This window comes from Drosophila obscura, unplaced genomic scaffold (assembly GCF_018151105.1).
Source record: "Drosophila obscura isolate BZ-5 IFL unplaced genomic scaffold, ASM1815110v1 contig_192, whole genome shotgun sequence".
NCBI classification, from domain to species: domain Eukaryota; kingdom Metazoa; phylum Arthropoda; class Insecta; order Diptera; family Drosophilidae; genus Drosophila; species Drosophila obscura.
The window spans coordinates 2,491,333-2,515,661 of NW_024542781.1; the positions used below are offsets into that span (position 1 = coordinate 2,491,333).

General features: G+C 47.4%; 5 protein-coding genes across 8 annotated transcripts; 3 read left to right on the plus strand and 2 right to left on the minus strand.

Moving 5' to 3' along the window:
- Window positions 1-1,586: 1,586 nt before the first annotated feature.
- On the minus strand, window positions 1,587-7,924 carry LOC111065689 (endoribonuclease Dicer-like). 2 transcript variants are annotated; one of them, XM_022354005.2, is made up of 8 exons: window positions 7,577-7,924; window positions 7,363-7,493; window positions 7,109-7,286; window positions 6,577-6,887; window positions 5,795-6,497; window positions 5,159-5,716; window positions 4,912-5,086; window positions 1,587-4,862 (listed from the first exon to the last, which is right to left on the minus strand). In XM_022354005.2, the coding sequence occupies exons 1-8, from the start codon at window positions 7,613-7,615 to the stop codon at window positions 1,801-1,803; spliced, it is 5,157 nt and encodes a 1,718-aa protein (XP_022209697.2). In that variant the 5' UTR covers window positions 7,616-7,924; the 3' UTR covers window positions 1,587-1,800. The 2 variants fall into 2 exon arrangements, with proteins under 2 accessions (XP_022209697.2, XP_022209698.2); XM_022354006.2 differs by lacking the exon at window positions 7,577-7,924 and having other exon boundaries at window positions 7,363-7,514.
- A 254-nt stretch (window positions 7,925-8,178) lies between these two features.
- LOC111065693 lies at window positions 8,179-9,528 on the plus strand. Its single transcript, XM_022354013.2, has 2 exons — window positions 8,179-9,007; window positions 9,067-9,528. The coding sequence occupies exons 1-2, from the start codon at window positions 8,239-8,241 to the stop codon at window positions 9,432-9,434; spliced, it is 1,137 nt and encodes a 378-aa protein (XP_022209705.2). The 5' UTR covers window positions 8,179-8,238; the 3' UTR covers window positions 9,435-9,528.
- A 1,104-nt stretch (window positions 9,529-10,632) lies between these two features.
- LOC111065692 (zinc finger and SCAN domain-containing protein 21) lies at window positions 10,633-13,161 on the plus strand. The gene is made up of 3 exons (XM_022354010.2): window positions 10,633-11,736; window positions 11,804-11,937; window positions 11,994-13,161. Exons 1-3 carry the CDS (start codon window positions 10,710-10,712, stop codon window positions 12,714-12,716), a joined length of 1,884 nt encoding a protein of 627 aa, XP_022209702.2. The 5' UTR covers window positions 10,633-10,709; the 3' UTR covers window positions 12,717-13,161.
- On the minus strand, window positions 12,840-18,366 carry LOC111065690 (arf-GAP with coiled-coil, ANK repeat and PH domain-containing protein 2). Of its 3 annotated transcripts, none has more exons than XM_022354008.2 (10): window positions 17,925-18,366; window positions 16,910-17,026; window positions 16,735-16,828; window positions 16,502-16,666; window positions 16,301-16,444; window positions 15,585-15,880; window positions 15,257-15,373; window positions 15,034-15,189; window positions 13,809-14,969; window positions 12,840-13,740 (listed from the first exon to the last, which is right to left on the minus strand). In XM_022354008.2, exons 1-10 carry the CDS (start codon window positions 17,975-17,977, stop codon window positions 13,554-13,556), a joined length of 2,490 nt encoding a protein of 829 aa, XP_022209700.1. In that variant the 5' UTR covers window positions 17,978-18,366; the 3' UTR covers window positions 12,840-13,553. The 3 variants fall into 3 exon arrangements, with proteins under 3 accessions (XP_022209700.1, XP_022209699.1, XP_022209701.1); XM_022354007.2 differs by having other exon boundaries at window positions 15,257-15,394; XM_022354009.2 differs by lacking the exons at window positions 16,301-16,444; window positions 16,502-16,666; window positions 16,735-16,828; window positions 16,910-17,026; window positions 17,925-18,366 and having other exon boundaries at window positions 15,257-15,394; window positions 15,585-16,019.
- A 333-nt stretch (window positions 18,367-18,699) lies between these two features.
- On the plus strand, window positions 18,700-22,891 carry LOC111065621 (cell wall protein DAN4). The gene is made up of 8 exons (XM_022353873.2): window positions 18,700-19,219; window positions 19,347-19,441; window positions 19,521-19,703; window positions 19,768-19,956; window positions 20,018-21,474; window positions 21,539-21,865; window positions 21,939-22,043; window positions 22,109-22,891. The coding sequence occupies exons 1-8, from the start codon at window positions 19,180-19,182 to the stop codon at window positions 22,167-22,169; spliced, it is 2,457 nt and encodes an 818-aa protein (XP_022209565.1). The 5' UTR covers window positions 18,700-19,179; the 3' UTR covers window positions 22,170-22,891.
- Window positions 22,892-24,329: the final 1,438 nt, after the last annotated feature.

A 24,329-nucleotide genomic window follows, 5' to 3' on the forward strand; every position in this document is an offset into this window, starting at 1 on the left:
AAATTTCAGCAACATGCTGCCACACCACGAAAATGAGTGGAAAGTCTCCACAAAAACACTCTATTCTCCACTGATAAGAGAGACGAATTGAGAGCAAATTTTGAAAACTCTCCACGAATTGAGAGCGAGTTTTGCAAACTCTCCACGAATTGAGAGCGAAAAATGTCAGTATTTTTGGTGCGCTAAATTGAGTTTGGCGGTCAATTTGAAATGTGTCTTAATATTTGGAAAAATAACTTGATTTGTTTTGTCGAGTGACCTCAGAAACCGAGAACCAGCAACTAGTACATAACAAAAAAAAAAAAATTAATAATTAATAATTTTTTTGGCCCGATACTATCATGATAGTATCGATTGTTTTTTTCAAAACATTCAAAGCTATCGATGGCTCAACAATCAATCGTTTGACAGCTCTAATCACTGGAGATAGTGTGACCGCCTACGTGACCGTGATAAAAATACCATTAAATACCAATTCAGTTTCAAAAAATACCTTTTAAATACCATTCCATAGACTTAACCCACTTAACACCCCTCTATTTAAAAAGTTGAGCACCCTTTGATAAACTGTGGAAAAAATTACTGTTTGCAAAGGCTCCCTGTAGCTCCATCCTGCTCTTTACTTATAGGCTGTTTACATTGGGACTGCGTCATGCTTCTTTGCGTCTTGGTGAAGACGCAGGTTTTTTTACATAGGTTAAGCATGGTGGCAAAAAGTTGCGTCTGTCTCTGATTCATGTGCGCCTAATTCGATATATTCGATTGCTTTTGCGCTTAACTGCACATTTTTGCACTTCTCTGCCTATCAGCGCAACTATCACCACTAAGAACAACAAAAACTTTTAGTTAAAAAATCAAATTTTGGCGCTAAAAATTAATGGTTGTGCAAAAAGGTGAAAATATACATAAAATCATGAAATAAAATACTTGAAACTGATTGTATTATTATAATACGACATTTTTGTGACCCCCTGATGCCATTATGACACTGCTGGAGACGAACTTCGATGGTTTTCATAATTTTAAGAAGAACTCCCACAAACTCTACAGAGAAATGTCTGAAAATAATAAATAAATATGAGAATCAATTCTCTTTCGTCCATTTTCTTGTCGTCTTGCATAATTCTGTTGATTTCTCAAAATTTGTTTCCTTGTCATCAAGCACCCAAATCAAAATTCAAGACGCGCGTCTGCCAATGTAAACGCATTTTCTGCTTCATTGCGTCTTTTCCGATATCGATAGCATACGCGCCAAGTGTAAAAAGGCTATTACAAAACAAAAATGACCACCGACATCTTTCACCTGTAATGCGTAAAATATGTTAAAGTTACATAAATTTCGTGGAAATATTAAATACCCCTTAGGTCGACAATGGGATAACGTTCTATTTTATTGATTGAAATCGTGTTCCATGATTTTTTTTTATATTCAGTTTCAGCCCTAAACAAATAATTTTATCCAAAAGATACATCATCTACAAGATTGGCTAGATTTCAGAAGTCCTTTTTATACTGTATTGTTCGTGATTAAGTACTTAGAGTACTTACCAGAAGAGATATATAAAATTAAAAAACAAATAAAAAAAAATTTTTTAAAATATAAATACAAAATTGATTGGCTTTAAAATTTAAGCGAGTAATGGTGTCAAATGCCCTTTTTTGTTCATTAAAGTCTTACTTGCAAAAATACAGTGACCAATAAAAGTCAAAGCATGAACATTCACAGGTGAAATTAATGCATACTGTATGTATGTAGAATGGGTGTCAGACTTGTCCTTTCTGTGGATCACGGTCTATGGGCTATGGATCATATTTAGCCAATTTCTGAAGAGCGCTCTTGGCAGCGGCTAACTTGGCTTGGTTCTTGTTGCTGCCGACACCAGTGACACGAATGGTCTTCTCCATGCACGTGAACTGGCAGTACATCATCACAACGTCCTTGTCAACCAGGGGCGGACCGTAAACGGGGTTGGCCAGCTTGTGTTCCTCTAGCTGTCGGATCGGGCTGATGGGTATATTGCGGGAGAACTCCATCAGCTCGGGCTCGAACATGTTGTAGATCATCTGCCAGGTTGTCTGCAGATCCCGGCAATCCAAGTAGACGGCCGCTATAAGGGCCTCCAGGACATCGCCCAAAGCCTTGGGCACATCTACGTTCTGCGCCAAGTTGAAGGCACCGATGCGTGGGCCATCTCCCGATCCATCTTCCATCGCCATATCCATCTCCACTTCATCGTCCATGTCCAGAGCAATAGGCTGCACGTCTCGCTCCTCGAGCAGAAAGCGTACATGGTTCGTGACTCTGTGGCCCTGGCTCTCCTGGAAATTCACAAACTTGCCGATGGTCTCCGAAAGGAGCGCATTTTCGGCCAGAATGAACAGGTGCAGCTTGTGCCGCACGCAGATGCAGCCCAGTGTCGTGTTATTGACCAAGGCCGAGCGCAGATCCGTGAGCTGGCCCGGACGCAGCTTTGTGTTATTTTCGAAAATGTATGCAGAGATGAGAAAGTCGAGTATGGCGTCGCCAATGAACTCCAGCTCCTGGTAGCAGCCGGTCAGGCGGTTGGTGGGAAACGACGGATGCGTCAGGGCCTGCAAGAGGTAGCCGCGATCCCGAAATGTGTAGCCAATATTCTGCTCCAGATAGGAGTGGTTGATCAGGAAGCCATCAATGTCGGCAGGGCTAGCGTTTGCTCGCATCTTGGTGCTCCTCAACTGAAGATCGAGCAGCTGTGTCAGTGGCTTACCAAGGTCCGGTCTGCAAATGCCAAAGTATTCGAGCATGCGGAAGCCATGCTGCAGTCCATAGTTCCTCACAATGACCCCCAGCAGGGCCTCCAGGGTGTCGGCCACCACCTTGTTCTGAATTGTGGCCTCGCCAAAGCAGTAGTTCACGTCGGGCGAGAAGTCTGAGTTGGCATGATGGCCCTGCTTATTGCCCTGGCAGCTCTGAACAAAGCGACTATAGGTGGCCTCGCTGCAACGACCTGCCAGAATCTCCTCCTCGCTGAGCTTCAGATCGAAGAGATTGTGGGGACCAATCAGCTTGGCAAGGCTAGGCTGCTCCGTCCACACGGCCAAGACATCTTCGGGCAGGCCAATGCTGGGCGGAAGCCACGAAATTCTGGGATCGAACAGGCTGCAGCTAATACGGCTGGGAATATCCGTCTCCCTGAGGCAGTACATCAGATTCTTGTTGGACACCAGCCGCGACTTGACCTGCGTGAGCGTGCCCTCGTTCCAGTCGGGATACCTGCTGGCCAGGTAAAGGCTGGCACTCATCTTGAGGAACGAGTCGCCCAACAGCTCCAGTCGCTCCATGTCATACACATCTGCGCTTCCCGCTGTGGTGATGGCCGCCAGGAACTCGCCCTGGTGGGCCGGAGAGATGTGCTTCTCGGAGACGCTCTTCAGCAGTATCGGCAGCACATTCACCGACTTCTGAGTGGGCGCCAGTGCTGGGCCACTTGTCGGCCTCCTGTTCTCATAGATGCTCCTCTTGGGCATCTTGAACTGCGTCTCCAGCCAGTACTCCTTGTCGTCATGCTCCATTTTGTCGATAGACGCCACTTGCCCGGAGATAAAATGGTTGTAATAGTTGAACTCAACGTTGTAGACGGACATGATGTTCCGAGATGGGTCTACGGGTTCGACGTATTGCTGCCAAGGCGCTCGTACGTCCCTGATAAGCAGGTTGTTCACGTCCATCTCAATTGATTTGGTGGGCAGGGGCAGCAGAATGGAGCGCGGCTCTTGGACATCTTCGATGGGTACGGCATTGCCGTGGGGATCCACATTGCGGCGCAGCGACCAGTCGATCTCCAAGAGCTTTGGCCTGTAATCGACTCCATTCTGAAGCAGATGCTGCAGCCCCAGGAAGGCATTGAAGCGCTGACGCAAGGCCTCAGCGTGCAGCAAGAAGTGGAGACGGTTCAGGATGCTGGGCAGAAACAGGGCCTTGATCCAGAGGTCGCCGGGGAAATCAAAATTGAAGCAGAGCTCCGGTATGAGAAAAATCTTGGCCCTGGCCTTGCTCTGGGCCGACGTCTTGCCCCGCTGCTGGACATAGAAGTTCAGCTGCTCCGTAAGCTCCCGCACCTCGATCAGGGCCTGGTCCATGTGAACCACCCCGCCGATGTGATTGCCATACTTGGACATTGTGAACTCGCCATAGCTCATTTCCCCCTGTTTGCTGTCCATTATGCTGCGCGGTGTCAGGTCTCTGCGCACCTTGTGCACGAGCATTCGCTTGGTTGTGAGGTTTGCATACCACTGCGTCACAATTTTACCCTCCAAGTCTTCTACACGCGGCGCTGGCTGCTCCTGGCGCTGCTGCAGGCTGACAGACTCCGCGATGGGCAGACGCTGGAACTGACGCACCAGCGGCCAGTCCACCACGTTCTGATACTCTGATCCCACGGCCAGAGGCACCACGAGGTACGAGTTCTCCTTGCTGCGACGATCCAGTGCAAAGCAGGGACGCCAGATCTTCAACACGTCGCGGAACAGCATGCCATGGAACTGATGCAGCTGCTGCAGTTGCTCCGCGCTCGCAAGAACCAGCACTCGCGGCTGCTCGCACACCCGCACATGCAACGGGCCCTGGTTGCAGAACAGCGGCATCTTGGACAGAGGCGGCAGCTGCTTCCTCAGCAGCAGCGCATAGTTCCTGCCCGACAGCAGATTATCGTAGATGTGCTCTGTGTAGTCGTTGCGCTCGAACTGTGGCTCCAAAATGATCTCATAGGCATAGCAGACTTCGCCCACCCGCGGCCTGCAATCGTAGAACTCTGTCGGACAAGCGGTCTTATAGGTAGCAAATCTCTCCGGAGTGTCTTTCTTCTTGCTCAACGTATCGACCACTGCAAGCACAGAAGCTTAAGGATGAGTCAGGATTAGAGCTAGACTCACCATTGTCGCTGTATTTCTTCCAGTGATCAAAGTGAAAGTCGGCTATGGCCGCCACCCGGTCCTTGAGGGACACGGGTAGGAAGCGCTCGTTCAGCTCCCCCGTGGTGTAGAGTTTTATGCAGGTCTTAAATGCTGCCGATATTTTGGCCGCCTTAACGGAGAGCATGGGATCGCCCTGGAAAGATTCAAATGGAAAGATAACTGACTGACTGACGGCGCTTGGGCTTCGGCTGGGGCTTGGGCTTACATAAATTGTTTCACGCATGGACGAGCTGAGTGGAAGATCGATGGAGACAACCTCCTTAAATGCAGCCTGAGCGCCAAAAACTTGCTGGCGTTCCTGCTCACTTATCAGTGAGATCCATGGCTCCACCAGGCCGAATGCATCCGTGGGTATGCTCTGGCAGTAGCGGTGTAGCAGCATCAGGGCACAGCTGGGCAGCAGCACTGCACCAAGTTCGTTCTTGAAGGGTGGAATCAATTCGTGGAAGTGATCGGCTATCTCGTGCATTAGAGGCTCGGCCCGCTCCAGTACGCGATCCTTCAGATACTCTCCGATGTCGGCATGCGCTTGGCGGTATTGATGGATCTGCTGGCTGGTTTTTAGTCTGTCCAATTCTGAGGAGAAAACCACAAACTGGGCCTCCTTGGAGCGTGCCCGCCCCTTCGTCTGCACATACATGTTGAATGTCCGCAGCGGATCCAGGATCAGCACATAATTGCAGGCCTTCACGTCGATGCCTTCCTCCAGAACGCTGGAGCAGACCATCAGGTTGGCTTCGCCATCCCTAAATTGGTGAATGGCCTTCGAATGGGGCATTCAAGCAGGCGATGATAATTTACTTGACTTTTCTCTGCTGTGGACGATGGAAGAATAACCTACCGACTTTTGCCACTTGCGCTCCAGGAGGCTTTCACAATCCGCCGAAACTGAGTTGCGGCCCACCATAAACTGCGGTTTGAGAACATTGCGCAGCTCCGGCGTGACCGCAATATACTTCTTCAGCACTTGGTATATGCACTTGCACGTATATCGGCGCTCGACAAAGACCAAGCAGCAAATATCCTTGGCCTCCTTACCGGAGAACGTTTGCTTCACGTAATGCAAAAATCTCTGCACCCTGGGCGTCGAATAGGTCAAGATGGTTAACTCTGTGTGGACAGCGTCATCGTGTTGCGTATTATCGTCGAGCATATCGCGCAGCTTCCCATTTAGTATGTGACGGATGAAGTTGCACAGGTTGATAGCCGACTTGTACATATCGCCCAGGATAATGGTCTCCGACTGATGCAGCTTGATTTCGAGCTCCAGAGCAACCGACACAATGGCCATGGCTGCCGCGTATATGCCGTACTCCCTCAGCTGGTACTCGAAGTCGTTCAGCAGAATCTTCACATAGCTCTTCTTGTGGGGATCGCGCTGGGCTAGCAATCCCTTGGATAGGCGCGTCGGCTGTTTGCCAATATCTAAGTTGTCTAGCAGTTCGTAAAAGTACCTAATGTGGGCATGTATGGTGTGGACGACCTGCAGGGTTCCCCCTTGCACTGGATAAGTGAGTAAACTCTCCTTTGGTTTGGTGGAGTAACTGCAAAAGAATGAAACAGAACTGCTGTAGAGTTAACTGCTCCCATGGGAAGGGAAGGACTAAGCTACAAGGATCTCACAGCATCACGTTCTTCAATTCCTCCGTGTCGGACACGGTGATGATGTTGCTCCTGTAGGTCGTCTCCAGTTCTTTGAGCTTGTGAGCGACCTGCTTAAATTCGTTCCCTTTAATGAGGACACCCGTCAGCCCAACAACGCGCGGCAGTGGCGTGCCTCGACCAGCGAGCAGGAACAGGTGCATGAACTCATGGTAGGGATGGTGGCCAGTGCCATGGTGGCATTCGTCTATAATCACAACACTAACAGAGCTCAGCTCCATGAACTTCTGGGTGAACATATTCAACATGACTTGGGCTGTGCCCACCAGAACCTATTTGCCATTGCAAGAGAAAGATGAAAATGCAATTAGAAACAAAATAATGGCCAATGCACCAACACTTGGAAAGCACTTGGACAAATGCTAGAGCCTCCGTTCCATACATACGACTATCAGAAATAGCTTCAGGGCATGCACATGATATGCCTGATCATATTACATGTGCACGGAACAAGTGTCGATCGCTTGATGAGGCACGTAGCGCTGACACTCACTTGGCTTTCGCTTATTTCGTGGCTCCATTTTGTTCTCGACCAGTCGTCGACGCCCTGCTCCCCCACAAAGAACCCCACTTTGAGATTTGTAAACTTCTTCACGGCCACAGCCTGCTGACGGGACAGCTCGACTGTGTTGCACATAAAAATAGCACGCTTGCCGCCCTCCTCGATTGATCTGTAGAATGCAAACAAAAACGAGTTTTCATTCCAATACCTCTGTATGTGCATGTGCAGCATGCTAGACGACTTACTTGTCCATATCTTTGGAGAATCGCTTGAGGGCCAGGATGGCCACGTATGTCTTGCCAGATCCGGTCGGCAAATAGATTATACCATTATTCTTGGTGATATGATCCACGAGACGCAGCTGATAGCTGCGTGGCTGCAACATAAGAAAATGCATTCCATTTACAATTCAGCAAAAAGTACAAGCACCAATGTCTTGCAATTTATTTATTTATTTACCTTTATTTCTGACTCTCCACTATCTTTGTTTTCTGCCATGATGCTCCTGCTATTTGCTACTGGTTCCGGCTTGCATTTGCGAAATCAAAGAACAGGGCACCGCTCGCCAGACTAAGAAAATTGATAATGCTGACGTGGCTGTTAGTGAACCAGCTCGTTCTATTCATTTTGACAGATTTCGAACTAGGCCGGGGATTCACTTGTATTGCAAGGCACACCTGCCAACGAAAAACACCGGCAAATGTCACTCCACACCTGGTTTTAGAATTGTGCGATAGATCGTGTGTGTGGGCTCTACAATTTTTTGCCGCTTGAAATGAATTTCGGTTTTTCGTTTTGTTCGTTGTATGAACTGGCACATCTATATACTACGGTTAGTGGTTTAACTCAAGATGTTAACCTGTTTAAATAAATGGGGGCTAAGTTCGTTTTTCTCCTTGGTATATTTACGCTATATTTCAGTATATTTCAGAGGGTTTCAGGCGGTATATTTTATTGATAAATCCGCGGTCACACTGCCTCAAAACAACAAACATTTTTTGATTCAAATTTTTTACATTTTAAAGTGTTAATTGTTTTGTAAAAAATACAAAGACAGAGATATAAAACTCAAAAGTCTTGTATTTGTGCTTGTTTTTTGTTTCGTCCCGTGCTGTCAAACAATGTTTAATGTGTGCCGTCTGTGTCTAGCAAGCGACGCCACCTTTTCGATTTTCAATGGGCAAACCGCCGTAAGGATAATGGCTTGCACTGCTGTCGAGGTGCAGCCTAACGATGATCTGCCTCAGCGCATCTGTGCGGTATGCCGTTTGCGAGTCGAGGAGTACTATGCCTTTCGCAAACGCTGCCACGCCGCGGATAGAAGGCTGCGGCGTAACAAGGTGCTGCAGAGCCAGGACCCGAATGGCACGCTGGTAGACAATTTGGTGGCCGCCGAGGAGGAGTTTGAGTTGCACGATGTGGCGGGCTGCACAGCCACAGCCTGCTCCGAGAGCAGCGCTCAGTGGCGCATGCAGACGGCTGAACTTATCCGGACCGAAATCGATTCCTACAAAAAGCAGCTGCTCAGCGTATGCAAGCTGGAAGTGCGCACGGAGATCGAACAAGAGGTGCGCCAGGAAGTGGAGGAGCTAGTTGTGGAAGACGCGAAGAAGAAGTGCCGCATCAGCGTCCTGGATGATGTGTTCTATGAGATGCAGCGATTCTTCCTACGCAAACGCAACGAGACACTCTACGGCAATGTCAATGACTCCGAGAGCTACTGCTCCGACTCGGAGACACTGCAGCCGGTAAGCGTTACGTCCGTGTGTCAGGGGATTGCGGTTGAAGGATCCGACTTTTACGAAGCTGAAGCTCAGCCCGGGGCAGTGGCTATCAAGCGCGTTGAGGAGGCCATGGAAGATGCCAATGTGAGCATTGTGGATCTTCTAGGTCAGTTCTCTTGATGTGGAAAATCTTGTCGTTGGCTAAAACTATTTCATAAATTTCAGATGATGATCCAGATCCGAAAACTCCTTCGAACACAGCACCAGCCACAGCTCCTAGACAAATTGTGCCAGTGACCATGGTGGAAATACCCATGACGGGTACAGAATTGAATCACTTGCGAGAAGATTTCAGCACCGATACGTTCCTGTCTTTTGGACCTACCACTGAAGTAACCAAGCCGAAGCCTCCATCTCTCAAGAAAGTTCGTTTCGAAACTCCGAAAAAGATAAAAGATAGCCCACGCCGGAAGGAGCGTGGCATATTGTGTCGCAAGCACAGCCAACGGTACGACTCGGCAGCCGTGGACCCTGTTAACTGTGTGCGCTGTCGTCTTAGATGCGGTGATAGGCGTCATTCGACCGTGTCGTAGCATCGGCCGCAATAATGACCATAACTATATGTATCCATATGTGTATGTGTTTTTTAATAGTTATACTTGTCAAGCTTGCTATGATTGTCATAAGCTATATATAAAATCAATTTTTTTGGCACGCGTATATAGTTATAGAATAATATAAAAGATATCTAAGAGAATTGTATTACATTATTTATTTGAAATTCACGCGCTCTTGGGCAAATCCGTTTTGCAGCACTGCTCTGGTTGCGTGTAGCAGATATGAGTCTACGTACGTTTTATGTTTCGACCTTTTTTGCTTGAACATTATTATGAAAACAATCCAATTAAAAAAAGTCTTTCAAATTAACTAATCCCGTGGGAAATTTATTAATCAATGGGGTAAAACTATGTGTGTAGTGCTGAGGGTCCTAGCTAGCTAGTAAATCGAATATCAAAATCGGGGAATGTGATTAATTTCGTCAGTGTAGTGTCTCGAAATGTGTAGTTAGCGTGTAGTTACCATGTAAAACATCATCATTGACATCAAAGGACCATTAATTATATATAAATTAGTGCCTAAAATAAGGGAATCTTTTAGGAAATTAAACAATTTATCATAGAAAAGTATATGAACAGTGATGAGGGCTCCAGTAGTATTAGTATTTTACTAATCCGAAAATCAATATAAATGTTTGAAACATTAATTAAAGGAAATAAGGTATAAAAAAGTCATTACGCATAGCAGAAACTTGGTTGACCAGCAACAATGACGTCAAATTCTGGTACACACTTACCATTTATGCTATGTCCGTTTTAGTTTGGACCATATTTTGTAAGCAATTCAATTAAAAATGAGTTCTGAAATCCAGCCAGTCTTATCCAAATTTAATTGACAAATTGGATACAATTAAAATTTTAGTGCTGAGAGGGCTAGTTAGCTATAAATATTGAACAGAATATCAAAATTGAGGAATATGATTTCCGATCATGCACAGAGAACGATTAACCCATTGTCGACCCTTGAGTATTTAATTAAAAAAAATAAAATGATTAAGCTTGAAACATTTTAGCGCATTTCAGGTAAAACATATAGTAATACAATTTTGTTTGTAGGTAAATAGAAAGGATGGAGCTGCAAAGAACACTTACAAACAGTGTTATTCTCTGCGATTTAACTCAAGGTGTTTAAAATGTTTTAAATAGAGGGGGGCTAAGTGGGCTAAGTCCTGTTTTCTTCGGTCACACTATTATCACACTGCTGGCGTCTCAAATTGTTGTTAATTTTAGGAATCCCGAAAATTAATTGCGATGCCAGAGGCGGGATACCCCGACTTGAAGACCTTGTGCCGCCTGTGTCTGAAGGAGCATCTAGATGCCTACACCATTTTTGGCGAGGATGCCACGGAGCTGTCCATTCCGATGCGTCTGATGGCCTGTGTCTCACTGGACACAAAGCCATCAGATCCATTCCCCAAAAAGATATGCGAGGAGTGCCGCTACCAACTGGAGAAGTCGTTCCTCTTCCGCCAACGCAGCCAGGCGACAGAGAAGAAACTGCGCAAACACATACGCCTTCTAGGCTTGGGCAAGAAAAGCCGCGTCTTTTCAAAGGAGTCGGATGACTACGACGAGGATGAGCTGGAGTTTGAGGAGTCGCTGGCATTCATAGCCCAGCAAGACAAGGTGCGCGAGGCAGTGGTCGAGAAATGGCGTGAACAGTTCAAGAAGGATCAGGAGCGGGAGTACGCCAAGCGTTTGGAAGCCTCGCGTTTGGTGCTGCGCCAAGAGCTGGCGGACGAAGTGCGCAAGGATGTGCGGGAGGAACTTCGCAACGAAGTGAACGAGGAGATTCGTAGGGAGCAACTGGCCAAACTCGTGGGCGAACTAGAAGTATTCCTAACCGAAAAGAAAGCCGGTTCGTGGGAACCCATGGATCCGGAAACAAAAGTCGTATCCCAAGAGACCGTGCCAGATTCGCTGCCCGCCGCCTCACTTCTCAAGCATCCAATTAAACGGCGTCTCAGCTCTGCCTCAAAGCACCCGCCCGTACAATGCTTGAAAGCGGAAGATGTCGAATTCGTGCTTGGCGGCGATCCAGAGACTTCAGCCGCTGATGAAGTTGATTTGGACCCAATCGACATAGACGAAGACGGCCCAACAGATGCCACTACTCACGAGTTTAGTGATATTAAGATGGTCGATGTCGGTGCAGGAGATGTGGTGAGGACTGAGGATGGAGAAATTTACATTATCAATTCGACCAGTACGGTGGAGCCCAAGGACGACAGCCCTCCGCCAGAGTTTCAACAGGACAGCGACATCACTTCTTACAACAGTTAGTATGAGATTCTATGCGAAAGCGACATCATATAGATTAATTAACCCTGCTTCACCCTGTGCAGTTAAGGACGACGGGGAGATTCAGTTCAGCGGCGAGAAATCGGAGGAAATGGGCGATGTTGTGGTATTTAACTTGGACGGCGACATATCTGAGGAGCCGCAGGTCTACAACTTTGATCAGAACCTCATCATTGTGGTAAGTCGATTGTAGACTAATGGATATTCCCTATAACATTCTGCGTATCCTTTTAGCCCAAGGAGAAACCACTCAAACGTGAGAGCCGGCAGGCAGGCAAACGGAAGCGATCGAGCGAGTTTGTGTCGAAGCAGTCGCCTCGTGAGGCCCAACCAAAGGCCTGTCGCGTCACCGATACGGTGAAGACGTTTCAGTGTCAAATGTGCCCAACGGCCTTCCCCACAGAGAAGCTGCTGACGCGCCACCACAATTCCCACATAAAGAGCCTGAAGAACGGCAAGGGTGGCTCGCTGCAGTGCCCCATTTGTGAGCTGCAACTGTCCTGCGCCAGCTCCCTCAAGCGCCATATGATTATCCACACGGGCCTCAAGCCCTACAAATGTGATGAGTGTGACCTGTCCTTTTCGCAGCGCGAAGTCCTCAAACGCCACATGGACATCCACACGGGGGCAAAGCGTCACAAGTGTTCGCAGTGCCAAAGCTGCTTTGCCCAAAAGTCCAACCTGCAACAGCACATTGCTCGGGTACACATGGGAAACTCACGTACGCACAAGTGCCATCTTTGCGAGCGCAGCTTCAATCATGTGTCGGGCCTCAGTCGCCATCTCGTTGCCCATGCTGGTGTCATGTTCTCCTGCACGGAATGTGGGCGACAGTTCAACGATCGCAGCGCCGTTCAGCGACATCTCCAGACTGTCCACAAGATCCAAGACAAAAGGGTCGACTATACTTCCGAACCAGAGCCGGAGTTGGGCGAGCTTGAGTTTCAATCGGTTTAGTTTTAATTGTATATTCCACGTGACTAAAGAGTTTGATCGAGTTTTAGCTGCAATAAAAAAGAATTTCATACTTGTACTTACTCTCTGCGGTGGCAGAGGAGAAACAGCAAGAATCATTTGTAATTAAGTTAATTCGAATAAGTTACAATTTTATTCTGAAACTAGGGGGGGATGCTCACAACAGTTGGCACCAAACATCATCAACATATGTATCGGATTGCTTTGAAAACATTTAAAAAACATGCAAACATTGAAACAGCTCTTAAACACCGAGATACATGACATACAATACAATACATAATTTCTAGCTAGACATAGTACATTCTTCATACATACACGCATACATATAGTATATGTAGCATTGTTACAATACAAAATATCGTGTAATAAATACCACATAAGATGATGTACAATACGTTATAGGCAAATACATGTATTTTAAATGATCATTTACTCTATAAATACGTATAACTTTAAGCTTAAGCTAAACACGGACTTGAAATGCCTCGGAACATAAATCAAATGTAAGTATATATCAGATATATGTATGTATGTTTGTTTTGCAAAATGCATTGAAAGTGTGTAATCGTACGTTTAATGGGAAGCGCCTTTCAAGGTGAGATTGCCTACAGAAATCCGACGTCCATTGAGTGGGTGACAATTGAGAAGACATCGAAACCGTTTAACAGTTGGTATGCGTAATGCGCGCTATAAAGCCAATAACAATCCAATATGCGCCCTAACTAACTAATCCATACAATATCCATAATAACGAGTAAGTTTTCAACTTTTTAGACGCGTCGGAGTCGGCGTACTAGCACCCGTACTAGCCCTCTGCTAGTCTGAGTTGGTCAGAGAGCTGCGCTGGGATTCTAGTGTGTTTGAGTCATTGCGCTGACGCAACATGCGCGGCTGACTGGCGGCAAAGTTGGAGAAGTCCTTCATCACATCCTTGTACGTCTCATCCTCGCCATTGTATTCGTCGTTCAGGCCAATCTCATCATTGAGTCGCGTCAGACGAAGACTGTAAAATATTGAAATTTGCAATTGCATCAACGATTCGGTTCGATTAGGGAAAAGTGTTCTACTTACAGTGTTACAATGTCGGCATTTTTCTGATCCACGGCTATGTCCAGGGCCTTTTTGCCATCACTGGATGCCAGGTCGTAGGCGGCCTTGTTTTTCAATAGCAGATACACTTGGGCGATGTGCCCCTTGGCCGTGGATATGTGAAGGGCACTGTAGCCGAGCTCATCGACCGCATCGATGGCTGCTCCATTCAGCAGCAGATATTCGCAGGCCATCACAGAGCCGGAGATCACGGCCTGATGCAGAAATGAGCGCTGACGATCCTGGGCATTCTTCCATGTCTTGTCGGCGCCCAGGGCAAAGGCCATGCACATAACCGGAAGATTGTGCACAACCGATGCCTTGTAAAGCAACTGATTCGCGTCCAGCTGTGTAAAGGGCACCTCTTCCGGTAGCTCCGGATCGGACTCGCCTTCGGTGCTCTCCTGATCGCTGCCCAAGATGCAGGGCGTCTCATAGCTGTCCAGGCCTAGGTCATCGCCAATGACTAACAAATCGTCGCGCGAGATGCTCAACGACATTGATGGAATGTTGATGGACTCGTCATCATCATCTTCGTCCAGCTCGTCGCCAGTTTTGGCCGTATTATAGATGCTTGGATCGTCGCTCAATGTTTTTGGCAGAGAACGCTGCTGTCGCCTCCTGCGCAGCTTTTTGACAGCCCACTTTCGTGTTCCGCCCAACGGTAGCGTGGCATGTTTGCCAAGAATGTTGCTGCCACCACCGCTGCCACCTTCGTCCGCCACACCGCCGCTGTCTATGCTCAGCACCTCGGCTGTTTCACTGGCCAGCAGCTCCTGCGGCTTGGGCATGGCGCACACAAACCGTCGCTCCACATACTTTGCCTTAATCCAAGCCTCGCGCACTCCAATCTCACACTGCTCCGTGGGACGCTTGAGCTCACAGTCATCGCCCACCCGTGCCTCATATATACGATTAACCACCTCGTTGCCGAGCTCCATCATGACCTTGACATTCTCCGTCTCCCAGGCATCCAAAGTCAGAGAGCGAACCTTGCTGTAGTGGACGCCGAGGCTGCGATGGACTCCAGAGCACTCGATGCACAGCGTAATGCCCAGATTGATGGATGCCCAGCGCGGATCCTGGCTGCGGCAGTCGCAGCATTGTGCATTGCCGGGTATCTTTAAGAACTCCTCCCAGTGGCTGCATGAGTAATGGCAATAGAAAATCATGAACACATTTCTATTTATTACGTTTTTCCACTTACATTCTCCGCTTAGCAGGCAGTGCATTGGGCATGTTCGTTGACTGGGGCCGCGAGTGGTGCGTGGCGTCGTGCTGAATAGCTGCCCCAATACTGTGCTGCAGTGCGGAAATCCACAGGGAAAGCATGTCGGCTGAGTCAGCCTGGAGAATGTGAGATCTAAATGGGAGTGGAAAATGATTAGAACCTTGTTATCTGTGGATGGCAGCGATTCGAGGGTACTCACTTGGTTGGCGAAATCACTTCGAAACAGAAGCGGCGATCGCCCTCGTTCACCGGCCGCACACTGCAGATGCGCAGGTCCTCCTCCATGACCGAAAACGAGTCCTCGTTGCTGCGTTTTCTGCAATGCGAATCCAAATCACTTCAGCGTTCAGCACAACACATCACCATCACATCACAACACAATAAAACATCACAAAAATCAAAAGTTTGCAAATAAAAGTAGACGATTAACTAAGCAAGCAAATGGTGGGAGAGTGGGTGGGGGTGGGTTTTGGCGGGATATGCGGGGGGATGTTTGAAATGATGGAAATGGAGAGCCATGAACCCACCTGTAGACCAGCTGGTTGTCGCTCAGATAGAACCAACGCCTGCACCAGGTCTTGAAGCCCTTTGATTTTTTCTTAAACAAATATCCCTCGATTTTGTTCGAGGCACTATTCGTATTCGAATCGCAATAGCGATTCACGCTCATGTGTCGATTCTGCATGACCTTCTCCAGCTGCTGATAATCGCCACGCAGGGCATTCAAATCCTCGCTGATGTTCTTGAAGAACTCGTCGAAATCGTTGCACAAGTCAAAGCCCTGATGGTAGTAGGTCACGCACGCCTGATAGTAGTCCAGCAGCTGTCGCCCGAACACCCGAAAAAACATGCAAAATAACAGAAGAAGATCAGCATGAAAACGTGACAAATACAAAGAAAAGGCTAGGTCCACGTCGATCCAGCAGCAAGCACTCCCTATAGACAACTGTAAGTGCCATGCCGTACACTCAACGACTGGACTGACTCAACGACTGCTGATCATTGGTTATAGATATGCAATACAGGCAAAAATAGCAATCAGTACAGTACAGTACATATGTACTTATCTATATATCACACAACAATAGTGACGTCATGCCAATAACAAAACCCCCCCCAGCTCCGTGGCTTTATTTACTCATATGTAGAAGTCTGGTACTCCGCGCAGAGGCAGAGACCCCTTTTCATTCATGAAAGATAAGAAATGCTTAGGCTGGCACTCTTCGGGGACTTCTTTACTCACCGTGGACAGTATGGATGGGACTTTGCGGGATTGCGCCAGCGTTATATAGTTGACATAATCCAAGGCGGTATGCTGGAAGCAGGATTTCGAGGCTGAAAGGATATTGGCTGCCTCTTGCACTTCCTGTGGACGATTTTTACTGGCCTGCGAAAAAGAGAGATTATAATATCACGAAGAATCTGAAGATGATTTGAAACGAACCTGAGCGTTCTTTATCAATGCATTGTCATAGCCCTCGGATACCTTGAGAAAGTGTCCCTTGTAGTCCTTCACCTGATTGATGTCGTCCTTAACAAATACAGTAAGATTTTTGAGCACCGTGCGACTGGCCTGATCCAACAGAATCGTATGGAACTTGTTCATTTCCTGGAATCCAAAAAAAAATGGTTAAATTTAGGGACCCATTTTAGCCGAAACAACCTGCTTGGACCCACCTGGAAGCAATGAATCAACTTTCCCAGCGCATTGTGGGCGTTTTTGTTGTCGAGAAAATGCTGCTGCAGATCCCACAAGGACATGGCAAAGGCGCTGTTGACATGGCAGGTGGAACGGTTGTGAATCGATATCAATGAATATGCATGAGACGGCGGAATTTATATGCGCATTTACCTCTGGTTCTTGACATACTCCTTGCCCGAGTCGACGGCCACATTGCACAGCTTGATGATTTTCTCCAGCCTCTGCTCCAAGTGCTCAATATCGCCTTCCTCCTTGGACACAAATTGTCTGGACATACACAAAAAACAAATTGAAAACGTTAGCACAATCTTGAAAATGTAAACAACAGCACAAGCACAGCAGATGCTGTAGATGGTAGGAATGGGAATGGAAATGGGGATGCTGGGGATGCTGACGATGCTCTTGCTGTTGTGACGATTAAAGTTGCCTTTGAACAAAACATTATCTGTGCGTGCTTAATCCAAGAAGCCATCGGTTGTCCGAGTAGACTCTTTGTGTCGTTTTGTGTTTACGACGACACTTTTAATTTATGCCATGCTGCTTTATTAAAGCGATATTTGCGCCTCCAATTAAAGCGGAGCTGCAGGGCAGACTGAACGAACTGTTGCGTCGCCTCTTCTGGTGCTAATCATTTTCTCTGCTGCTCTCTAAAAGCATCGATTTGTCGCCTCATCGGAGTTTGTTTGTGTTTACGAGCGAAAGCAGAGTCAATTTTGGTGAAATCTTATCATCCAAATGTCTGTCTGTTCGACAATTAGTGGGGAAACAATAGAAATTGGTGGGACCAGGGGATGGATGGCACGAGAGAGAGGGAGGGATGTGCAATAGTTTTCCATTGGCTGAAACAAATTCCAAAGCAGTGACGGGACGGAGAAGTGCAAAGTTTGTTCGATTGATGATTAAGCCCGAAGCAGCGTTTGAGCCGTGGATGGAGAACAGAGACACAGAATGGCAGAATGAGGGGGTGGGTGGCTGATAGCAACCAGTCACGCTACATGGCCCGAGGCTCTCGCCTCGTCTCTGCTCTCTCGCATCGCAGTAATGCAAAAATATCAACTGCCTAAAGCGGAAACAGCACGAAAAAAGGCAGGCTCAGCAAAAGATACGCGAGTATGGGGGTAGGGAAGAGACGGATGGATGGCCATGGCATGGCCTTGATACGCACCTGAATCTCGGCGAATCCTTTAGGCATTCCTCAAACTCGATTGTGGCGCGCATTATTAAACACAAACGAAAGACACCAACCAACACCCAACAAAACACACACACACACACTGCCTGGCTGGCCTGTTGCTGAGGCACTTGCACTGTTGGCTATTTGCTAATTAAGACCGAGAGATAGGCTCTAGGCTGCAATATTTTGGCCTGTTGCTGCTTCTCTCTTGCTTCGGTTGCGGTTTCGATCCGTGAGAACCTAATTGTGGGCAGACACACTCCAAGGGCACGCTCACATTGTATTCAAACCACGCAGACACATCAACACTCTCGTTCTTAATGATTCAAATGGATCAAATCGTGAGATTAACGGGGTAAATTAACGAAATTCACAGGCGCGAACGAACATAAACTAAAAAGTCTCACTTTCTACTTGAAATTATTACTATTTCTGGCCAAATGCGTTATTATCGACCAGTGCTGCCAGAATATCTGAATTAAAATAAAAGCTAGATATGCTAGATCGGCATCACTGGTATCAAAGCAGTTTGGAAAAACACATAAAGAATAGGTCAAACTCATGACTGAAAACGTTTTATGCTTGGCCGTTGTTATTTTATAAACTATCCAATAAAAGGGAGTGGTTAAATTTAGCCAATCTTGTGTAAAATTGAGATACGAGGCCAGTTTTTTCATCTCTGTATATTTAAGGTATTTTTTAAAACTGAGAAGTTATATTTCGGTATATTTCAAAGGGTCAGGCGGTATATTTGATCGATCCGCAGTCCGGTCACACTGGTTTTGGTTTTTTGGTGCAATTATCCGTTTAAAAAAACATATATTTTCCCTGCACATGCATTTTGCCTGCAGTTTGGACGTGTCCAGTGCCAGTTTCATTTATAAAACCATGCATATCATGCGCTTAGCCACTCCAATGGCCCAGTGAGCGCACTCGACTCTCTCGCTCTGTTTCTTTCCGTTCTGTTCCCTTCATGTGTTTACCCTTTGTCTTGCGTTCTATTTGCGTTTCGTGTTCGCTTCAACTTTATTAATTTGCATAAATCTCGTGGCGGTGTATTATCTTTACGTCACACGGCCCTCGACTGCGGAATAAAATCGCCAGAGGCAAAGCTGAAACGTCATATACACGCCCATCCAGATCCAGATCCGATCCAGTATCCCAGTCCCCAGGCACCAGGAAGCGTTGACCTGCCTTGACCAATTGGTGGCGTCCCGGGCACAGCTGAGACAGCAGCAGCGCCGGAATGTGGAAGTGCCACAAGTGCGGCAAACCCGTTTTCTTCGGTAATATACAAATACACCCCCGCACACACATTCGCATACGCAACGCAACGCACACAGCCGCAGACACTTGCCTTTTGTAAATAACATTTAAATTATTTATAATCGTTTTTGTTGCCTCGCATCACAGCGGAACGTAAACAGTCGCTCGGCTATGATTGGCATCCGGAATGTTTGCGCTGCGAGGAGTGCGGTAAGCGGCTGAATCCCGGCCAGCATGCTGAGGTAAATACTGCATCAGTTTGATTGATAGCAGGTCGTAATATCCCAACGATTCTCCTTCCATTCGGGATTTCCTTTTTAGCACAAAGGTGTGCCTTATTGTCATGTGCCCTGCTATGGAGCCCTGTTCGGACCGCAACTCTTTGGCCATGGCACGAGGGTTGAGTCACACAAGAGCTATGGCATCAAGGGAAACCAGAAATCAACTGGCGCTCAACCGAATGGACCCACACTGCCGCGCGATCACTTTGAATCGAAATTAAAGGTGCGGGCCCAATCGAATCCACTCAATCCTTGCATGCTAACAATGATTCATGATTAATTCACAGCTCTACAATCAATTCTACGACAATAAAAGCCTGGAGATACGTAGCCGTGAGGTCAATAACCGCTTGATATTGGAGGGAGCCCTGCGCGTCTATTGGGGAGTGCAAGGAGTAATCCACCTCAAGGAAGACGATGATCAACGTACGTTTGTGGTGCGCAAGAGGAACTCCTGTCGCAGCTCCAAAGCGGATGTAGGAATGACTAGATTTTGCATCAGGAGTAATCCCTTTTAATAAAAAATTTCACCCACAGGACAGCAGTTCGGACAAAGAGAACGAGGCTAGCGAATCGCTGGCACCGCCGACAACCACAACCGGCGAGGTAGATGCCCTCTCCACCGATGTGTCGCTGTCGGAGAGCATGACCTTCGACTCTTGCAGCTTAAATGAAATATCCGAACTGCCCACAACACCCGAAGATGCCTCTGCCAATACGACAGGGAACAGCAAAGAGGGGACAAATGGAAAGGTCTTAAACGACGACGACGATACAACCACGACGGACTCTTCAGGCACTCTGGTGGAAGGTGCGACGGCCAGCACCAGTTGTGTGTCCAGCACGCTGCCGTCAAAGCTGGACAATCTGGAGAAGCTCGACTGGGATGACATTGACGATCTGCTGCAAGTGGAAAGACGTCACAATCACAAGGATAAGATCTATGAAACGATGCCGGTGAAACTGCCTTCGTCGCAATCCTCCAGCGACAGCTCCCCTAGCAAAACATCCACGGACAACACTACTACCACCACAGATTCGAGCTCCACACCATCATCGACCACCAACAACAGCAGCACCACCACAGATAACTTTATGACCGCCACGGACTCGTTAACGACCAATATAAACACCCAAAACACAACCACGGTGAGCACCACAGCCACCACGCTGGACAATTACGAGACCGCTGACGATGCTACCCTGAAGCCGATGGATTTTGAGGACTTTAAGCGTAGTGTACACCAAGACTATGTCAACGGAACGAACTCCTTCAAGGAGCCAAATGATGGGACACTGAAGCGCAATCAGCCGATAGATCCCTCGCGGATACACGACTCCCTTAAGCTTTACGGCGAGAACTCGGTGATGAGCAAGAGCTTCAACTGCGAGCATGCCCTTCGCTCCCACATTGATCCATCGCTCATCAATGATACCATGAACCTGCGCAGCAGCGTAGACTCCCCACGGTCCGCGCAGCGTCAGTACGCCTTGCAGAAGAGCGGATCGGCGTCCGCTTCAACGGTGCCCAGCAAGGAGCAGAGGAAGCCATATCAGCAGGGTCGACAGCTCTTCGAAAAGGGCATAAATCGATCCAAATCGGGACCCAGTTGCTTTGTGTACTCGGACAGCGATGACGACGACGATAACACGCTTCGTCCCCAACGTCTGGCCACCATAAGACGCAGTGATGTGCCTTCACGTTTTATTCAAATCCAAATGGACTGTTATCCCAAAGAGAATGCTGCTGGAGGTGGGTGTGGCAGCGAGGGAGAGTCGAGCCGTGCCGATGCTCCGTCTATAACCAGCGGAGCTGCTGCTGGGGATGAACTCACTCAAACGGAGGAGCTCTATACGGCCAGCGATGGGGCAGCAGGTGCTAGCGGGGATGCAATTGGAACGTCTGGCTTGCATGTAACCGAGGACGGAGTAGTTCTAAGGAGACCGCCGCGCACTGGAGCCGCAGCCATCAAACGTCGCAGTGGCAATCGGCGGTAAGTCAACGCAGTGTCCACCTTGTGAGTAGTTAAATTATGTTTGTCGTTTTCCATATCACAGATCTCGTACCAAACTGAAACGTCGGTGCTCCATTAATGGCCATTACTACAATCGGGAGACCTCTTTCTTTACTCCGCCATATGGCTCTCAAATGTCTGTATGGGTCTCATCGATGGTGACCACACCAGAGGTCATCAATTTGGTGCTCGAAAAATATAAGGTGGATATGGCCCCAGAGAACTTTTCGCTCTTTATTATGCGCGACAATGGGGAGCAGAAGCGCCTCAAAGACGATGAATATCCCTTGGTGACGCGCGTCACCCTGGGACCGCATGAGGATGTGGCTCGTTTGTTTTTGGTGGATACTCGCAAAACTGATGAAATCAGGTTGGTCTTCGGAGACACCATATCACGATATAGACATATTCTTAATCAAGAAACTCTCGTTGTTCCGATTTAGTAATGAAGTTGCTCAATTTTTGAATCTATCGCTGCCCGAATGTCGTGCCATTCTGGAGCGTTACGAACAGGAAGTAGATCGCGAGGTGGCCAAAATAAAGGAAAGGTGGGTTTCCAATTGTAAAATATTATAAAATAAAAAATAAATAATATGATTTTCCCTTTTTGAAGATACGCCGAGCTGCGTCGCCGCATTGTCAGCCGCATGGAATCTCTAAAAGTGCATTTGTAAACGCAGAATGAATCTCCAAAACAAAAAGAAATTTTTTGAATAGCCATAAATATCAATTCGGCCAAAAAAGAGGCGTCCCCAGCAGCTAAGCCAAAAGTATTCAATTTTATACAAAAAACAACAACAAAAAAACGTGCATATATATTTTGATGTAGCATTTAGAACAAATTACGAATTAGCAACATTAGGCGCCCCAGTGAACAAAAAACAAAACAAAGCAGCTGCTGCAGGTCGCAGAAATCGTAGAAATCCCTATACAATTACGGTCGTTTCTTCCCAGCCGAAACTAACAATTACGATCCAGGCATTTCCATTTTGTTTAGAAAGCGTTTAAGACTTGTAACTAACCAAAAAATAATTATTAATGCATGTACCACATTACCATGCGAATAGTTTTGTTCATTCTCTTGATGATAATCAAAATCAGTGTGTGTTTGTGTGTGTTTGGAGTCACGTTACTCGTACAATCGGTGTGTCATGTATATCTATTGTTTAAAGTTTATCCATTAAGCCGTAACTGGCAGAAGGCACAAGTCCCCTCCCCCCTGGGACCTAGGAAATCCCCTTTTAACAAGCCATTGAACAAATGTGTAAAAATCAATTTGATGTCCTCTTGCAATGCTTGCGAAACAATAACAATAACTATATATATACTACATATTGCATAACATGGACTTGTTGATTGAAAATCATTTGGAAATCCAATAAAATGTCAAGTTTTACAAGAAAAGGCAACTGCATCTGTGACCAGCCCAGCAGCAGAGTGAGCTCTGAGTTTAAAGCCCCACCGGCCCCTAAAAAGCAGCAAACTTTGTCAAGATACGAGCTCCTGAGTGCAAGGAGGCGGATCTGAAGCCCAGCAGCAGCAGCAGCAGTCACAAGTGTAAGCCGAATATTCAAAAAAGGCAGCTAACGGCGCCAGCCGGGCATACAAGAACTGGAGTGGAGTGTCGAGTGGAGGCGGATTGTGGCACACACACACACGAGAGGGGCGGACGACCAGCAAAGCCCTGTCCGGGCCAAAGCAGCCATCAAAGCACAAGTCAATGATGCCATTATAATAGAGGAGCGGCAGCCGCAGCATCAGAGGAGCGAATACGACTAAAGTAGGCAAACACACACTCACACACCCCAGGACGAAGCGGAGCCATTGTGCATGTGTGTGTGTGTGTGTGTGTATGTGCCTGGGGTGTGTGCGTGGCTATTAATTTGAAACTGACAGAGCCTACGGGTCCGAGAACGCGAACGAGAACAAGAACATGAACAAAAACGGGACCAAGACCGGGTCCGGGACAACGTGGCTGGGACTCTCTGACTGCGCGACGACTAGGGGGCTAGCTTTGGCCAGCCTGTGAGGCGCGCTGACGCTGATGCTGACGCGTTAAATGGTTTCGGAGTTTCCCGGCCAAAAGCAGCCCAACGCGGTCCAAGTGTGCCAAGCGCCAATACATAAAAATCAAAAGCCAGCGCCAGGGACAGTGGCAGTGGCAGTCAGCAGCCAGCAGCCAACATCCCAGTAGCCAAGCAACAAAAACTCAAGTCCATTTGGGATGTAGGGTCGCATTAGGCGCCATTGGCAGGTTCACGACCCGTCGCCTGCCTTGGCCCCAGCAATTATCGTCTAAGAGAGCGCTGGGCGGCTGTTGAGCCTCTCCTTTGGTGAGGAAAGAGCGTCGAGAGTCCGGAAAATCGATTTTGGATGAGTGCTGTTCGCTGGTATTTGGACCCATTGCTGTCTGTTTTGTTGGTGGTGGCGGTCTGGAAGTGCTTTAGCAGTTGTTGCTCCAACGGGAATGGGCCGAATGGAGAGGGCGTTGGAGAGTGGTGAAATCCTAAGAGAGAGAGAGAGAGAGCCGTGCACGAATTGCGCATACGCAGTGTAATACACTGCAAGAATTACATAGTATTCGCACATAAAGTGTATAATCTAGAGTATAATCTAAATTAAAATGTATCCTTTATCGGCCTTGGATACTACTATTCTTATTCGATTTTAAAATGTATATAAATTTGACTGCAAAACCCCCAAATGCTGACAACCCTATGGCCATTTAAGCAGTTCCAATCGCTCTCTTAAGATATCCTGCCACTCTCTTAGCCTTAGAGGCGTCTGTCGCAAAATTCCAACGCTGTTTGTTGGTTGTGGCAGCCAGTCAGAAG

What these genes read in the sequence shown, in the direction of transcription:
- LOC111065690 (XM_022354007.2), bottom strand. Translation starts at nt 17,977, where the DNA reads ATGCGCGCCACAATCGAGTTTGAGGAATGCCTAAAGGATTCGCCGAGA. An exon ending in GACAACCAGCTGGTCTACAG is followed by an intron (nt 15,395 to 15,584) that starts GTGGGTTCATGG and finishes TGAACGCTGAAG; the next exon opens with TGATTTGGATTCGCATTGCA. An exon ending in CTGCCTGCTAAGCGGAGAAT is followed by an intron (nt 14,970 to 15,033) that starts GTAAGTGGAAAA and finishes TTACTCATGCAG; the next exon opens with CCACTGGGAGGAGTTCTTAA.
- LOC111065692 (XM_022354010.2), top strand. Translation starts at nt 10,710, where the DNA reads ATGCCAGAGGCGGGATACCCCGACTTGAAGACCTTGTGCCGCCTGTGT. An exon ending in CGACATCACTTCTTACAACA is followed by an intron (nt 11,737 to 11,803) that starts GTTAGTATGAGA and finishes CACCCTGTGCAG; the next exon opens with TTAAGGACGACGGGGAGATT. An exon ending in ATCAGAACCTCATCATTGTG is followed by an intron (nt 11,938 to 11,993) that starts GTAAGTCGATTG and finishes GTATCCTTTTAG; the next exon opens with CCCAAGGAGAAACCACTCAA.
- LOC111065693 (XM_022354013.2), top strand. Translation starts at nt 8,239, where the DNA reads ATGTTTAATGTGTGCCGTCTGTGTCTAGCAAGCGACGCCACCTTTTCG. An exon ending in GAGCATTGTGGATCTTCTAG is followed by an intron (nt 9,008 to 9,066) that starts GTCAGTTCTCTT and finishes CATAAATTTCAG; the next exon opens with ATGATGATCCAGATCCGAAA.
- LOC111065689 (XM_022354005.2), bottom strand. Translation starts at nt 7,615, where the DNA reads ATGGCAGAAAACAAAGATAGTGGAGAGTCAGAAATAAAG. An exon ending in GTGGAGAGTCAGAAATAAAG is followed by an intron (nt 7,494 to 7,576) that starts GTAAATAAATAA and finishes CTTATGTTGCAG; the next exon opens with CCACGCAGCTATCAGCTGCG. An exon ending in CCATGCGTGAAACAATTTAT is followed by an intron (nt 5,087 to 5,158) that starts GTAAGCCCAAGC and finishes GAATCTTTCCAG; the next exon opens with GGCGATCCCATGCTCTCCGT.
- LOC111065621 (XM_022353873.2), top strand. Translation starts at nt 19,180, where the DNA reads ATGTGGAAGTGCCACAAGTGCGGCAAACCCGTTTTCTTCG. An exon ending in ACTTTGAATCGAAATTAAAG is followed by an intron (nt 19,704 to 19,767) that starts GTGCGGGCCCAA and finishes ATTAATTCACAG; the next exon opens with CTCTACAATCAATTCTACGA. An exon ending in GTGGCCAAAATAAAGGAAAG is followed by an intron (nt 22,044 to 22,108) that starts GTGGGTTTCCAA and finishes CCCTTTTTGAAG; the next exon opens with ATACGCCGAGCTGCGTCGCC.